Genomic DNA, 17,574 nt, shown 5'->3' on the forward strand with positions numbered 1-17,574 from the left:
CTCTGATTACACCCCCCATATCCCCCCCATCCCTCCGCTTTGATCACCCCCCCCCAGATACTCCCTCCCCTACACCTCACCGGTCCTGCAGCAAAAGGGACAGGAGGGCAGAAGAGTATCTCCAGCAGGATTTCCAGTAGCAGCGGCAGCTGCAACAACCAGCAGGGAGCCTCCTCCACCGACACCACTTGCACCCCCAGGCTAAGCCCCCAAAGCGTGTCACTCACTCCCTGCTTTCTCAGTGACAGCAACTAAATTAGCATGTAAACTGAGGCACCCCTCTAAATGTTGCACCCAAGGTGGCCACATTGGCTGCCCCCCCTCCACTACATCACTTCCAAACTGCAGAGACGCTATCTCTATAGGTCTACAAAGGAACAGCAAAAATAAGCCACACACTCTATAATAATATACAAAAAGAGTAAAATAACTTTACTTACTTGTCCACAATGTCCATATTTTCCTGTGAGAACACAAAAGACACATTGTGAGGTTAAGAAGGAATCTGATGATACAAACCAAATGACAAAAAAAAAGCATTTTTTTCCAGGAAACAATGAAAAGTTCTTGTGACCCCGGGGGACATTTTATAGTTTGAGGCCCAATGACATTGGATTTTGTTCCTCTCTTTTTATCTCCACAAGTCAATGGGAATTCCAAAGCAGTCAGCAGGAGCTTCATGTAAGGGAACTCAGAATGATCTTGAAAGCAAGGGAACGATGAACCTGAAAGTACGTGGAGTCCGTGTACACAAGCCCCTCCCACCACTGACAACCCAGAGCAGCCATAAACTTTAAAATGACTCTTCCAGTATTCTTCTGATCAGTAGAAGTTATTCAGGCAACTTTAAAGCCACCCAGTCACTTCTACTGACAACAAGGATGGTAAGGATTCAGAATACAGTGCAATGTGGGAATCAGGATTCTGGCCATTTAACGTAACAAACTGGGGAGTCCCCAATATACTGTACATGCCTAGAGGCATCAGATTAATGTCTTCATAAAGAGAACCTACTACTGCCATTATGCTATCACCCCCCCCCCCCCCCCCCAAGAAAATGTTTCAGTCCCCACCCCACCCTACCTACACAAACACATGAAAGTACATACATGCATCGGTGGGGGGCACATCCGGGGGCGCCTACATGCAAAAACATTGATTTTGCTACATGTTACATATCACTGCACACATCACAATATTTCTCAGCCCATAATTCACAGTTAACTCTGACCTGTAGGGGGCTTTTAAAGCGTCATCAATGGAAAATATTGGGCACTGAATATTGTTGCTGTTTTACCGGAGCTCGCAATTTTCTGGTTCGACATGTTGGGTATCTATTTACTCAGCACAACCTCATCTTTTATATTTTATCAAAAAATTTGGCAATATATTGAGGTTGCATTCCCAAAAATTAACTTTAGTGTATTTTTTACTGAAATTTTGTGTTTCATAAACTGTTGCGCTAATATCGTGTGACATCGAAACTACTACTGTTTTATTCCCCAGAATTTTATCTACCGTTATTTAATTCTCCAGGGTGTTTGCTTTCAGAAAATTCAACATGTTTTGGGGGTTTTTATGTAATCTTCAGTCCTAAAAGGTGTGCAAAAAATGCAGAAAACCACCCTGACAGCGAAAGGGTAAAAAAAAAAAAAAAAATCAGGGGGCAGTTCCCCCTTTTTTTATACCTTTTCAGTCTAGTGTGAACTTTATCAAAAGATTTAAATAACCCCGCTCTAGGTATATACAACAAATTAAAGTGATATAATGTGCAGCTGCTGTTCACCAAGTGTAAAACTCTGAAATATGAATAATAGCAATAAAACAGCACTTGTTCCTTACAGAAAATATATACAGTATCTCAAAAAAGTAAGTACACCCCTCACATTTTTGTAAATATTTTATTCTATCTTTTCATGTGACAACACTGAAGAAATGAGACTTTGCTACAATGTAAAGTAGTGAGTGTACAGCTTGTATAACAGTGTAAATTTGCTGTCCCCTCAAAATAACTCAACACACAGCCATTAATGTTTAAACCGCTGGCAACAAAAGTGAGTACACCCCCAAGTGACAATGTCCAAAGTGTCAATATTTTGTGTGGCCACCATCATTTTCCAGCACTGCCTTAACCGCCTGTGGCATGGAGGTCACCAGAGCTTCACAGGTTGCCACTGAAGTCCTCTTCCCCTCCTCCATGATGACATCACAGAGCTGGTGGATGTTAGAGACCTTGAGCTCCTCCACCTTCCATTTGAGGATTCCCCACAGATGCTCAATAGGGTTTAGGTCTGAAGACATGAAAAATTACATAAATCTTTCCCTTAGTTAGTAAACACAATAACATTTGCACAAACCAATCAAAAATACCCTTTTTGCGATTTTTTTTTTTAACCAAACATAGGTAGCAGAAAACAAAATTGGCCGAAAATGTTAAAAAATTTTGATTTTTACATTTTTTTTGGGAATTTCATATAAAAAAATGTGAAAAATATTGTTATTTTTGCAAAATTGTCGCTCTTTTTTTGTTTATAGCGCATGATCAAAAAATCGCACAGGTGATCAAATACCACCAAAAGAAAGCTCTGTTTGTGGGAAAAAAAGGACATCAATTTCATTTGGGTACAGCGTCGCATGACCACGCAATTGTCCGTTAAAGTCACGCAGTGCCGAATCACAAAATAGGGCCTGGTCAGGAAGGGGATAAAATCTTCTGGGGCTTAAGTGGTTAAAAATTGTCATTTTTGATAGAGAGCCAATTATTGAAAAAATTGTTGAAAAAAAAAATGAGATTTCTTTGGATTTAGTGTCTGGGGGGTCTAAAAAGTGTACCTGTGAAGTTTCAGCTCTGTAGCATGTCCAGAACCAGAATTATAGCATACCAAACCTTCAAAAATGACTTTTTTGCTTAACCACGCCTTTCTTTTCCTTCTAATCGACTGCGCAGCCAATGTGTATGATGGGGGCACTGTGTATTGCTCTGGCACTACATAAACAAAGACTTTTGAAGGACTCTGTTCTTGCTTTGTTGAATGTTTCGGGATTATTTATGCAATTTATGCACTTTATTTATTTGCACTTTATGAAAGGAGGGTAACATCATCCCTGCACTCCTGAAATTCTAAGAAAAATAATCTGTTTTTTTTTTTTTATGAATTTTAATTTATGTATAGTTGTCACTGAGGCTTTATCAACTGTGAAAATCACCTGCAAGACGCACACTGCTATGCGACCCAAAGTTGTCGCTAAATACAGCAGGTGTGTGTATCGCTGAAATGTATTTTGCACAATAGCTGACTAGCAAGCACGTATACCTGCTGTAGATATATCAGCAGTGCAACGTGCTCACTAGACGAAACCCTGACACTTAAAAGTATCCCTACAAAAACTAGATTATTGAATCTAACTATAGTGGTATATAGTACCCTAACTACACTGCATATCCCTTTCCTCACACTAAAAGAACAGCTCCATACAGCAGAAGATAATTTCTATCTGACACTGTCCCTTTAATTTTTTTTTTTCTTTTTTTTTTCTAACTCAAACAGCACAATCGCTGTATTTCTAACTACACTGACAATCTTTCTGTAAGCTGACCGCTCTTCTGCTGATCTGGAGCTTTACAAGCAATTGGCTATGCAGCAAACGTTGTTTAACACAGCAGGAGAAACACACATGCTTCCAGTCTCTTCCAAAGCCTCTGTATTACAGTGCTAGAGGTTTGGCGGGGCTATGTTATATACTGGTGGGTGTATTCACTCCTGATTGGCCTCTGATCCCCGTAGTCACTCCAATCACGTTCCTAGCAGACTCCTGCCCCCTCATTGGCTTTTACTGACGTTTCTGGGCCAATCACGGGCTTTTAAAGCCCACTTCCTGTCCCATTACATTTTGGGCAGTTCGGGTGACCCGAATTCCGAACTATCTATGGAGGGGGGGACCTAGCTTCTTAACACAGAATCTAACTATCAAATACCTTGACCCTGTGTTTAGTTTATAAACAACAACTACGTTTACATTTTAATTTGTGCCTTTTTGCGAATGTAACAAATGTGGGAACAACAACATTTATAATGATGGTGTACTGGACAGCCACTGAAATATAGTGGGGCAAAAATTGGGGAATAGATCTGCCACCAAAAAGTCATTGAAAAGATGTCCAGCTGTCTCCATCCCTAATAGTATCGAGCAAAGAGGAAGGAAATGTGGAAAATTGTTTGTCACAATAAATCTGCTATTTATGAATATTAATTTTAGATATGGTATTATTACATGTATCTGTTTATATACCCCTCTGCATAATCAAGTATCCAATGAATTTCCAATTGCCGACGGGTTCTCAACACCCGAGATCCTATAGGTTATATACACTATATACCCATTTAAATATGATATGTCCAGCCGTACTCATGTAAAGTCCCACATTTCCTTCCTCTTTGCTCGATACTATTAGGGATGGAGACAGCTGGACATCTTTTCAATGACTTTTTGGTGGCAGATCTATTCCCCAATTTTTGCCCCACTAGACTTCTTGGGTGGAAGACACCCGAAGTATAGGTCTGCCACTTAGGTTTTCTATATTCTTTTTGCCAATGTATATATAATTTACTCATATTAATCCCCTATATCATTATTCCCTTATTATTTATATTCTTCTCCCCTTTATTCCAAGTTACTTTATATCTCCTTTATTTATATATAAATACATTCTTCCATCTAGACTTGAAGGCTATAGTTGATAGCCTGGACTTCCTGTCTCCGGGGCTGCAATGGTATTTTCAGCCGCTACTCCCTCTGACCTGCCTCTGTGTCTACATCCAGGCGGGGGGCGTGGCTGTGCTCCGACCATCGGCGCCATGCTTAGCAGGCGAGCTGCGCTACATCTATTGGACGCCGCGTAGCCCAGATCGCTAATTTTCCATCTGTGCTCGGTAGGCGGCTTTTTCCGACCTACATCCGGTCCCCGGACCGGATGTGGGAGGTCTCTGTTCCGCCCATATATATCCGACGCCAACATGGCGTTGGCGTGGATCAACATCCAATTTCTGGGACTTGCAGCCTGCGCACTATTCCTTATTTCATCTCCATACTGGACTCTGGTAATTTGTCTGACGATTATATTTGCGGTAACCGAGCATAATATCTGTCTATACAACTGTTATCTCTTTTGCACTAACCCCTTATGCTTCGTTTGCATTACCTATCACTTCTTCTGGATATATATTTGCTTTTTATAGTTTCTATATTCACAAGTGGTTTTCAACTCTGACTGTTTGCGGCACTTTCCTTCGGTGATCCCTAACCAATGCTATCTATGATATTCTGATCCACCCCTTTTTTTTTTTTTTTTTCTTTTTTCTTTTTTATGTATTACTTTTCCTGCAATCACCGGGACTATTCACTTTCACTTTTAAGCACAATCATGTTTAGAATTCATCTTTAGACTCACTTCCTTTCTCTTTCACACCCCAACCTGGATAATACATCTGATGGGGGTTAACTTGATCCACCTTTTTGCTACATATTTATATTTATATTTTTTCACAGCTTGAAATATCTTTACATGTGCTCTACTTCCGTCTTCTAATTGACCTCTTCGTTTACCTATATCTCTTGGAGCTTATCATATTTTTCCACTCAATACTACTCTTATCTGTGTATACCCCCCTTGACTAAGGCAATTATCCATTCTTACCATGTTCTCTGGTGCTCTCTTAGAATGTGCAGCCTCCTGCCATATATATATCTCGGATATTTATCCCGTCAGCTCACCTTTTTTCTTTTCATCTCGCAACATAGATCTCTCCAGTTGGTTTTTTCCTTTGTTCCTATTCCTGAATATAGTTTTCTCTATTTGGCAAATATTCTTCTCTCTATGAATACCAATCTCTTCTCTGATAAGAAAGTTGATAACCAATACATAGTTCAATACAATTTATATGATATATATGATTTCAGATTTCGTTGATTTTGGAGCATCTATTACGTCAATCTCTGATGAGAAAAATTATATGCCAACTCTTTGTCCCTCTATTTCCACTTTGGGCTAATAAATTCCTGCTGCCTTTTCCCATTCCATTGGATGTTGTCCATGCCTCAGCCCCGGGTCAGGCTTCTCCCGGCTTGGCCCTATACCTCCTCTCTGGAAGTGGATCGTTCTGACAATATAACACGACCTAAGGTAGTGTTTACTCCTTATTATTTTTCATACAAATATATATATATATTTTTTTTTCCCCTTTTCCCCGTTCTCTCATATTAACATTCTGGTATAATATATACCTATCATTTTTTCAGATACACAATCAATATATATATTCCCTATTATGCTCCTGATGAGTGGACGTAGATCCACGAAACGCGTCGAGCCTACAAGTATTTCAATCAAAAAATTCATATCCAAGCTTCCGTTATTTATAAATTCTATACCTATGAAGAATTCAGTTTTATATGTAATCTGCTTTTTATGGATTTAATATCAATGTATTTATTCTCAATTATAGACTTCAGGTATAAAGATGCTATATGTGTATTTATATACGTTATATTCTAGATTATGAATGTTAAATTAAATAATTAAAGTTGTCAACGTCCTATGGGTCCCCATTTTTTTGGGTTATATTAAATTTTGTATATCAAATTTTTTATATGTGTTAAGACTGAGTACCCTTGGAAAATTGTTTGTCACAATAAATCTGCTATTTATGAATATTAATTTTAGATATGGTATTATTACATGTATCCGTTTATATACCCCTCTGCATAATCAAGTATCCAATGAATTTCCAATTGCCGACGGGTTCTCAACACCCGAGATCCTATAGGTTATATACACTATATACCCATTTAAATATGATATGTCCAGCCGTACTCATGTAAAGTCCCACATTTCCTTCCTCTTTGCTAGCCACTGAAATATCTCTTGAATATTTAAAATGAACAGACACACCAAGAGCAGTTTTGATAGAAAGCATAAAACAAAACTTTACTGGACATGAAAATACATAAAGTTCCTTACACATAAAATTTACCATAAACATTACACAAAATACCACGACTTAAACATACATTCCTATTCCCAATATCCCAAAATATCAAATAATACTTAGCTTTGGTAGTTGAATGTCAACTGTCTACACTGGATATCTGGAGGAACAGGACAGTAAGAAATCCTGGTTGCATGCTTGGTCTTTTCACAGCTCTAAAAAGCAGACCATTCCACATGCTATGGACTCTTTTTATAGTCCTGTATACCAGAGACCACCCACAGGATGTAATCATTCCTCTTGACTAGGGATGATCGAACTTTTGAAAATTTGGTTCGACCAGAACACCCGAATTTCCCAAAAGTTCGGTTCGGATTCCCGGAAAACATTAAAAAAAATGGGACCCGAACTTCGGGAATCATAAAGCACCATTTTGAAGCCCTAAAACCTAATAAATGCCCCTAAAAAGTGCATAGGGTTCTGGGTCATGCCCCAGGGACTATGAATCAGGCAACAAAAATTGTTGTTTTTGATAGAGAGCCAATTATTGAAAAAATTATTGAAAAAAAAAATGAAATTTATTTGGATTTAGTGTCTGGGGGGTCTAAAATGTGTACCTGTGAAGTTTCAGTTCTGTAGCATGTCCAGAACCAGAATTATAGCATGCCAAACCTTCAAAAATGACTTTTTTTGCTTAACCGCGCCTTTCTTTTGCTCCTAATCAACGGCACAGCCAATGTGTATGATGGGGACATAATGCAGTGCACAGAGAACAAGATTAGAGTTTTTTTTGGAAAAAGGTGCTAGTCAGCTATTGCACAAAATACATTTCAGCGATACACATGTCTGCTGTATTTAGCGAAAACTTTGGGTCGCATAGCAGTGTGCGTCTTGCAGGTGAATTTCACTGCTCAGAGTTGTCAAAGCCTCAGTGACAACTTAACGGCTGTTCTTGTTGTAAGCGTTAAGTCCACTGCAAACATCTATATTAATAAAACGCAAGTGTCCCTGCGTCCGCTTTCCCTGTGTCCTTGCCGTGGAAATGAGCTACTGCGCATGTGCTGAACGAACAGCCATTGGGATGCAGAGAACACCGCCTCGGGAAAATTGCTGTCACAGGCGAACCAAAGGTGCTGGAGACCCCAAAATTGTACCGCAGGTGGCCAAGACACTCCCCTACAGCTGAGAAAAATTTTGGGGTTCGGGGATGAAAGGGCGTGGAGCAGTGACCCCGAGAACCCGGCCTCCCCCGCCATAGACTCCAATGTTAAACCTGGTCACCTCGCGGTTAGGTCACAACCCGGTTCTCGGGGTCACTGCTCCGCGCCCTTTCATCCCCTGTTCTGTGTGTGTGAGGAGCTCCCCTCTGATTTCCTGCCCTCACATCTCCCCTCCCCCACACCAATCTCCAAGCCGACATTTATCGTTCAATCCCCCCCATACACTACAATCCCCTGCCATCCATACACTACAATCCCCTCCCTCCCCCATACACTACAATCCCCTCCCCCCATACACTACAATCCCCTCTACCCCCCCACACTACAATCCCCTCCCTCCCCCATACACTACAATCCCCTCCCTCCCCCATATACTACAATCCCCTTCCTCCCCCCACACTACAATCCTCTCCCTCCCTCCCCCCACACTACAATCCCCTCCCTTCCCCAACACACTACAATCCCCTCCCTCCCCCCACTACAATCCCCTCCCTCCCCCTCACGCTTCAATCCCCTCTCTCCCCCATACACCGTAGAACCCCTGCCCCATACACTATAATCTCCCCCCCCATACACTACAATCCCCTCCATCCCCCCATACACTACAATCCCCTCCCTCCCCCATACACTACAATCCCCTCCCTCCCCCCTATACACTACAATCCTCTCCCTCCCCCCCACACTACAATCCCCTTCCTCCCCAATACACTACAATCCCCTCCCTTCCACAACACACTACAATCCCCTCCCCATACACTACAATCCCCTCCCTTCCCCAACACACTAAAATCCCCTCCCCCCCAACACACTACAATCCCCTCCCTCCCCCCACTACAATCACCTCCCTCCCCCCACGCTACAATCCTCTCCCTCCCCATACACTGTAGAACCCCCCCCCCCATACACTGTAGAACCCCTCCACCATACACTATAATATCCCCACATACACTACAATCCCCTCCGTCCCCCCATACACTACAATCCCCTCCCTCCCCCATACACTACAATCCCCTCCCCCCATACACTACAATCCCCTCCCTCGGCCCCATACACTACAATCCCCTCCCTCCCTTCCACACTGAAATCCCCTCCCTCCCCCCACACTACAATCCCCACCCTTCCCCATACACTAAAATCACATCCCTCCCCCCCACTACAATCCCCTCCCTCCCCCCATGCTACAATCCCCTCCCTCCCCCATACACTGTAGAACCCCTCCCCCATACACTATAATCCCCCCCATACACGACAATCCCCTCCGTCCCCCCATACACTACAATCCCCTCCCCCCACACTACAATCCCCTCCCTCCCCCCCACACTACAATCCCCTCCCTTCCCCATACACTACAATCCCCTCCCAATACGCTACAATCCCCTCCCTTCCCCAACACACTACAATCCCCTCCCCCCAACACACTACAATCCCCTCCCTCCCCCCACGCTACAATCCCCTCCCTCCCCCCCACCCACGCTTCAATCCCCTCCCTCCCCCATACACTGTAGAACCCCTCCCCCATACACTATAATCTCCCCCCCATACACTACAATCCCCTCCATCCCCCATACACTACAATCCCCTCCCTCCCCCATACACTACAATCCCCTCCATCCCCCATACACTACAATCCCCTCCCTCATACACTACAATCCCCTCCCCCCGTACACTACAATCCCCTCCCTTCCACATACACTTCAATACCCTCCCCATACACTACAATCCCTCCCCCCCAACACACTACAATCCCCTCCCTCTTTCCCCCACTACAATCCCCTCCACCCACGCTACAATCCTCTCCCTCTCCCACCCACACTTCAATCCCCTCCCTCCCCCATACACTGTAGAACCCCTCCCCCATACACTACAATCCCCTCCCTCCTCCATACACTACAATCCCCTCCCCCCATACACTACAATCCCCTCCCTCCCCCCCACAGCAAAATCCCCTCCCTCCCCCATACACTACAATCCCCTTCCTTCCTCATACACCACAATCCCCTCCCATCCCCATACACTACAATCCCCTCCCCATACACTAAAATCCCCTCCCCCCCCCCCCACACGCTACAATCCCCTCCCCAAAGGGACCGTGACCTAACCGTGAGGTGACCAGGTTTAACATTGGAGTCTATGGCGGGGGATGGCCCGGTTCTCAGGGTCACTGCTCCGGTCCCTTTCATCCCCGAAACCCCAAATTTTTATCAGCTGTAGGGGGAGCGTCTTGGCCACCTGCGGTACAATTTTGGGGTCTCCACTACCATTGATTCGCCCGTGACAGCAATTTTCCTGGGAGGGGAGGTGGTGGTGGATTTGGGGGTCTTTTCTTATTGGATGATCCACTGTTCTGTGTGTGTGAGGAGCTTCCCTCCCCCCTCCTCTCTGATTTCCCGCCCTCACATCTCCCCTCCCCCACACCAATCTCCAACCCGACATTTATCGTTCAACCCCCCCATACACTACAATCCCCTCCCCTCCATACACTACAATCCCCTCCCTCCCCCATACACTACAATCCCCTCCCTCCCCCATACACTACAATCCCCCCATGCACTACAATTCCCTCTCCCCCCCGCCACACACACACACACTACAATCCCCTCCCTCCCCTATACACTACAATCCCCTCCCTCCACATACACTATAATCTCCCCTCCCCCATACACTATAACCCCCTCCCCCATACACTATAATCCCCTCCCCCCCATACAGTACAATCCCCTCCCCCCATACACTCCAATTCCCTCTCTACCCCCCTCATACACTACAATCCCCTTCCTCCCCCCACACTACAATCCCCTCCCTCCCCCCAACACTACAATACCCTTCCTCCCCCCACAATACAATCCCCTCCCTTCCCCATACACTACAATCCCCTCCCCATACACTACAATCCCCTCCCTTCCCCAACACACTACAATCCCCTCCCCCAACACACTACAATCCCCTCCCTCCCCCCACTACAATCCCCTCCCTCCCCCCCACCCACGCTTCAATCCCCTCCCTCCCCCATACACTGTAGAACCCCTCCCCCATACACTATAATCTCCCCCCCCCCATACACTACAATCCCCTCTGTCCCCCCATACACTACAATCCCCTCCCTCCCCCATACACTACAATCCCCCCATACACTACAGTCCCCGCTCCCCCCCACACTACAATCCCCTCTCTCCCCCATACACTACAATCCCCTCCCTCCCATACACTATAATCCCTCCCCCCATACACTATAATCCCCTCCCCCCCATACACTATAATCCCCTCTCCCCATACACTATAACCCCCTCCCCCCATACAGTACAGTCCCCTCCCCCCCATACACTACAATCCCCTCCCCCATACATTACAATTCCCTCTCTCCCCCCTCATACACTACAATCCCCTCCCTCCCCCCACACTACAATCCCCTCCCTCCCCCAACACTACAATCCCCTCCATCCCCCCCACACTACAATCCCCTCCCCATACACTACAATCCCCTCCCTTCCCCATACACTACAATCCCCTCCCCATACACTACAATCCCCTCCCTTCCCAACACACTACAATCCCCTCCCTCCCCCCACTACAATCCCCTCCCTCCCTCCTGCCACCCACCCACGCTTCAATCCCCTCTCTCCCCCATACACTGTAGAACCCATCCCCCCATGCACTGTAGAACCCCTCCCCCATACACTATAATGCCCCCCCCATACAATGCAATCCCCTCTGTCCCCCCATACACTACAATCCCCTCCCTCCCCCATACACTACAATCCCCTCCCCCCATACACTCCAATCACCTCCCTCCCCCATACACTACAATCCCCCCCTTCCCCATACACTACAATCCCCTCCCCATACACTACAATCCCCTCCCTTCCCCAACACACTACAATCCCCCCCCCATATATATAGCTCCTTCTGTTCTAAGTATACTAAATAATCTATACATATAAAGTACAAGTGTCTCTGTGTCCAATCCCTGTGTCCGTGGGATTGCGCTACTGCGCATGTGCCCCACGGACAGCCGTTGGGACATGGAGCGCAGAGACTTCAGGCGGCCGGCCAAAACTGTTGGAAGCGGTTGGTGTGCTAAGTCTGTTTTTACAAATGTTTGACCACATATGTTCTAGCACTCGTTAATTTAACGGGCTTAATGTCTAGTAAACAATAATTACACTGCATACATTTCTACTTCTCTTAAGGGCCTGGGTTTCCGCAAAGCTTTTTTCCTTATATACATCGTGCAATTCATTCTTCCAAAAATATGCCTACAACATGCACAAGATAATTGTCTTCAAATAAGCATGTACAACGTGTATGTAATAAATATCCTAAACAGTTACTCAAAGATAGAATCAAGATAGAATCTTCATAGTTCTTTGCTCAGAGTCTAAACTGCTGATCAAGTCTAAGGGCTCTTTCACACGGTCCGCCTCCGTAGGCGGATCCGTGCTGCTCAGCAGGGATCGATCCGCCGATCCCTGCTGAACCGGCGGATGACAGCTCCGTCTCCACTTGCAGTGCGGAGAGGGAGGTGTCACAGCTCCCGCTGCTCTCTATGGGGGATCGGATGAGATTGGACCGCCTGTACGCTCTAATCCGATCCGATCCAATCCCTGAATGGATGGAAAAATAGGGTTTCCATCTGTCCAGATTTCACGGACAGGATTGGATACGGATGGCAGCGGGTGTCAGCGGAGGTGTCTCCGCTGACATCCGCTGCCCCATAGAGCTGCATGGAGGATCCGATCAGATCCGCCAAAAAAAACTGACAGGCGGATCCGATCGGATCGCCCGTGTGAAAGAGCCCTTAAGCAGACATGTTGTTTCTTTTGTGTTCCAAAAACAACTCCCCTTTGTCTGAACATATACTTGTTCAAAAAGTCCTAAACACCTCCCCCACATACTTATTGTTACAGGTTTAGCTCCTAGACCAATCTGACTGGTTTATTTGCATATCAATGGGGGGGGGGGGGGACCTAGCTTCTTAACTCAGAATCTAACTAACAAATACCTTTGCTATAAAATCATCAAATATCCATCGCAATAGTGAAAATCGAACATACGCAAAACTGTAGGTAACCAAGTTTCTTTAAAAATCTGGAGGTTTTTTATTTTTCACTTACAGCTTCAGAGTTTGTAAAAGACCCACCAAACTGTATATTTTCTGAAAGCACATGACCAGGAGAATGAAAAGGAGGCGCTACTGATTTTTTTAGGCCCCATGATATTTGCACAAATGTTTATCAAAACAATACTTTGCTACAAAAGCACTAAACTCCTTGTTTGCACATAAACACAACATAACTTACAAAATTCCTGCTAAATTCCTACTAAGACCTCATTCAGTGGGGTGTACTAACGCATACACCCATGGAGGGCCATGTTTACCCACACGGGGATGGAAAGGTGTTCTGTACATCCCTATACAGGCAGTCCTATTCATGTCAATTGGGATGCAGTGGCTGCAAAGACAGAAATTACATCTGCACAGGTGTAGGTGCATGGCCCCAAACCCAAACAGTGTGAGCTCAGGGGCATACACCCACACGGATGTCAAGTTTGGAGCAGTAGCTGTGTCCTTGCAGCTGCTACATCCAAATGAATGGGATTGCCTGCACAGGAATGCATGGAATACCTTTGCATACCCATGCAGCAGCTGTGTCCCAACTGATATCGATGGGACTCCCTGCATGGTGATGCGCAGAACACCTGTGCATCTCTGTGCAGCTAAACACAGCCTCACTGAAGCATGAGCCGCTTGAGCGATGCCTTGTTTAAGCTTGCAAAAATGTGCTGTTGAGTAGGGATGATCAAACTTTTGAAAAGTTCGGTTCGGCCAGAACACCCGAACTTCCCGAAAGTTCGGTCCGGATTCCAGAACCCAATTGAAATCAATGGGACCCGAACTTCGGTAATCAAAAAATACCATTTTGAAGCCCTAAAACCCAATAAATGCCCCTAAAAAGTGCCTAGGGTTCTGGGTCATGCCCCCGGGACTATGAATCACACAAAAAAAGTTCTTAGAAATTGTCGTTTTTGATAGAGAGCCAATTATTGAAAAAATTATTGAAAAAAGAAAAAAAGAGATTTATTTGGATTTAGTGTCTGGGGGTCTAAAAAGTCTACCTGTGAAGTTTCAGCTCTGTAGCATGTCCAGAACCAAAAAAAAAAAGAGATGATTTTTCTTAGAATTTCAATAGCGTAGTGATGGGGCTCCGCTCCTTTCACACCTGGGCGTTTTTGTTTCAGGCGTTTATTGGGCATTTTTTGGGCGTCTTTGGAGGCAGGCATGACATCTGAACTTCTGTATAGGGGTATATATACACACACACATATATGTATATATACACATACACATATATAGGTGTGAAAGAAGCGAAGGGATGGGGTTCTGCTCCTTTCACACCTATATGTGTGTATGTGTATATATACATATATGTGTGTGTGTATATATACCCCTACACAGAAGTTCAGATGTCATGCCTGCCTCAAAAGACGTCCACAAAAAAAGCCCAATAAACGCCTGAAACAAAAATGCCCAGGTGTGAAAGTAACAAAGCCCTATCCCTGCTCTACTGCAATTCTAATACAAACTATTTTTTTCTATGGCTTTCTATGGCGGTCACCCTGACATGAAAGGGTTTGGTCACCCTGCCATAGCAGTCAGAGTCAGTTAACCCTACACTACACTACAGTCACCCTGACACTTAACACTTTCCCTACAGAAACTAGATTATTAAATCTAACTATAGTGGAAAATAGCACCCTAACTACACTAGATATCCCTTTCCTCACACTAATAATTGCTAAATGACACTTTTGCAGCAGGAGTAACAGAACTGCTTCCACTCTCTTCCACATCCCTGTATTACAGTGCTAGAGGTTTGGCTGGGCTATGTTATATACTGGGGGGCGTATTCACTACTGATTGGCCTCTGGACCCCCTAGTCACTCCAATCACATTCCTAGCATCCTCCTGCCCCCTCAATTGGCTTTTACTCACATTTCTGATCCAATCACTGGCTTTTAAAGCCCAGTTCCTGTCCCATTGCATTTTGGTCGGTTCTGGCTGCCGAATTCCGAACTTTTACCGCAAAAAGTTCGGAATTCGGCTGAATTTCGAACAGTCAATGTTCGGGTCGAACCGATGGTAGACCCGAACCATTCTATCATCCCTACTGTTGAGCTGCATTTCTGCCACTCGCCAACCATCCCCCTTTAAGGTACATTAGGCAGCGCACAGGGGTGTTTACATGCTGCGGCCGCAATTCTTTGCTTTGCGCCTGCAGCAAAGTTGACCCAACTTGAATTGATGCCGCCAGCTGAATGCTACACATTTAAGTCAATGGGGAAGCTCAGCAAAAATGAGGTTAAAACAGTCGGTGAGGAAGCATCACATCGCTTCCTCATTGCCTGTAAGTAACCTCTGGAGCGTGATCCGAAGATAGATCAGGCTTTAGCCCCGGTTCACACTTGTGCGTGTGCGGGGTTCGCATGTAATGTCGGAGCGCACTGCTCCGACATTACATGCGATCAGCTGTGCGGTGCGAGTTTAGCCACCAAACACGCACAGGGACCCTTTTTTCTAGCCGCATCAGGATCGGATCGCACAGCGGTTCACACTTGTGTGATCCGATCCTGTGCGAACTGCACGATCGCACTGCGATATGCGATCAAACTGGGGGTGTCGTTAAGATTACATTGACACCCCCAGCGTATCGCATATGGCAGTGTGAACTGCCGGGGGTGCGTGTGCGATGCGGGAACAGGCTGCGAATTCGCAGCCTTCCCGCACTCGTATGAGTGTGAACCGGCACTTAGAGGCAAGGGAGATGTAAACACATGTCTAAATCTACTCTCACTATGTTTTTTATTTTTATTTATTTTTTACATTTTTTTTTTTTTTTTGGGGGGGGGGGGCTTTGAAGAGACATCAGGGATCTTAACAGAACTCTAATGTCTTTTTATTGAGACAGGGGAAGAGACTGAAGACAATCCCCTTCGCTGCAGCTTCACCTGCACTGTAGATGAATGAATAGGAGTCTGTATAGAGATCGCTATTCATTCACAAACTGAAACATAGTTAACACAGTTTACAATGCTTTAGTAATGAATACACACAGAATATCGGTACTAATCTCTGTGTTCAGGGCTGCTGCTAGAAATCACAGGGCCCTGTACAGCCTACCTGATGCCTCCCCCCCCCCCCCCCAATAAAAAAATTACAAAACAATTTTTTCACAAAAAATACACTTAAATTATTATTTGTAGACACAAACATAACATAACCTTCAACATTTCTGCAAAATCTTATTACATACTTCTGACCTGTACTCCATATCCAGGTTCAGGTTTGAAGCCCCTTCCACTTCTAGTGCAATTTTTCCACACCAATAGCCCTGCCCACCATTCCTCCCCCCGTTTGATTTTTGTTTGCTCACTGTGAGTTCTAGAGCTATGATATATTAGACCAGTCATAGATGGGAGCGGGTTGGGGGAGGTTTGGGCTGCCTCCCTTCCACCTGTCTCCCATCTATCCATTAGCAGCCATGTGCTTCCATTGTGGAGACACTCAAAATAGTCAGTGTTGGGACTGCAGGTAAAACAGGGTGCCGTGTAGTTTGCAAACGCGTGTCAACTAAACCCCTGTTCTTTATTTATATAGTGAGACAGGTCTACTTAGTTGGTGGCAGACTGGTGGGTGAGTACATAGACTGGGGGCTGGCTGGCTTCCATGCACCTCTCTTAATCCTTTCAATTTTCAGTTTCCACTGTGAGTTCTTTACTCTGATTGCATGAAATGATTTAGTATCACATTAGTAAAAATGAATAGAAAGTCACTCACCTTATTGCCGGCCATTGGAGATGAAGGTAGGTCACGCTACTGCTATAAATCTGCTAAAACAAAATGCAGCAGTAAGACTTCTGAATTTGTTTAGCTGAGATATACAGAAGACAGGATACCGATGGTTGTAGCAGAAATCAGATGATGATAGAAGTGTGATTGGGAAGGTTTATTGGATTGTGTGTAAGTTTTCAGTCTTTTATAATCCTGAACTGATGTAATATCATTGGGCGGTACCCAGACTTCTTCTTCTTATCAGATTATGCCAGGTGTCATTGATAAGGCCCTGGTGCTAATTAAAAAAAAAAAAAAGCTCTTCCAGAGCTCTGCAGACAACAATGAAACAAAGTTTATTAAATTATCACCTATAAATCCTTCACAGTCCAACCCTGATAACAACACATCAACACGAGTCAAAGCATATACTGTCAGGTAAAAAGAATTACATCGATTATCTCATTTTAGCCACTTGCCGACCGCTCACATTGCTGCTACTGCAGCAGAGCGGCTCGGTTAGGTCCAGCGACGCAGACCT

General features: G+C 44.7%; 1 protein-coding gene across 1 annotated transcript in view; it reads right to left on the bottom strand.

The window, feature by feature from the left end:
- Positions 1-17,054, bottom strand: part of LOC309548151 (cytosolic phospholipase A2 gamma-like) — a gene marked incomplete at both ends in the record, with an annotated part of 143,212 nt that extends 126,158 nt beyond the window's left edge. Inside the window, 2 exons of the mRNA XM_082248113.1 lie at positions 441-463; positions 17,040-17,054. Of these exons, the coding sequence (XP_082104239.1) occupies positions 441-463; positions 17,040-17,054 (38 nt within the window). The remainder of the gene's footprint in view (positions 1-440; positions 464-17,039) is intronic.
- Between the last annotated feature and the right edge of the window lie 520 nt (positions 17,055-17,574).

This window comes from Pelophylax lessonae (genome assembly GCF_965119305.1).
Source record: "Pelophylax lessonae genome assembly, chromosome: 1".
NCBI lineage: Eukaryota > Metazoa > Chordata > Amphibia > Anura > Ranidae > Pelophylax > Pelophylax lessonae.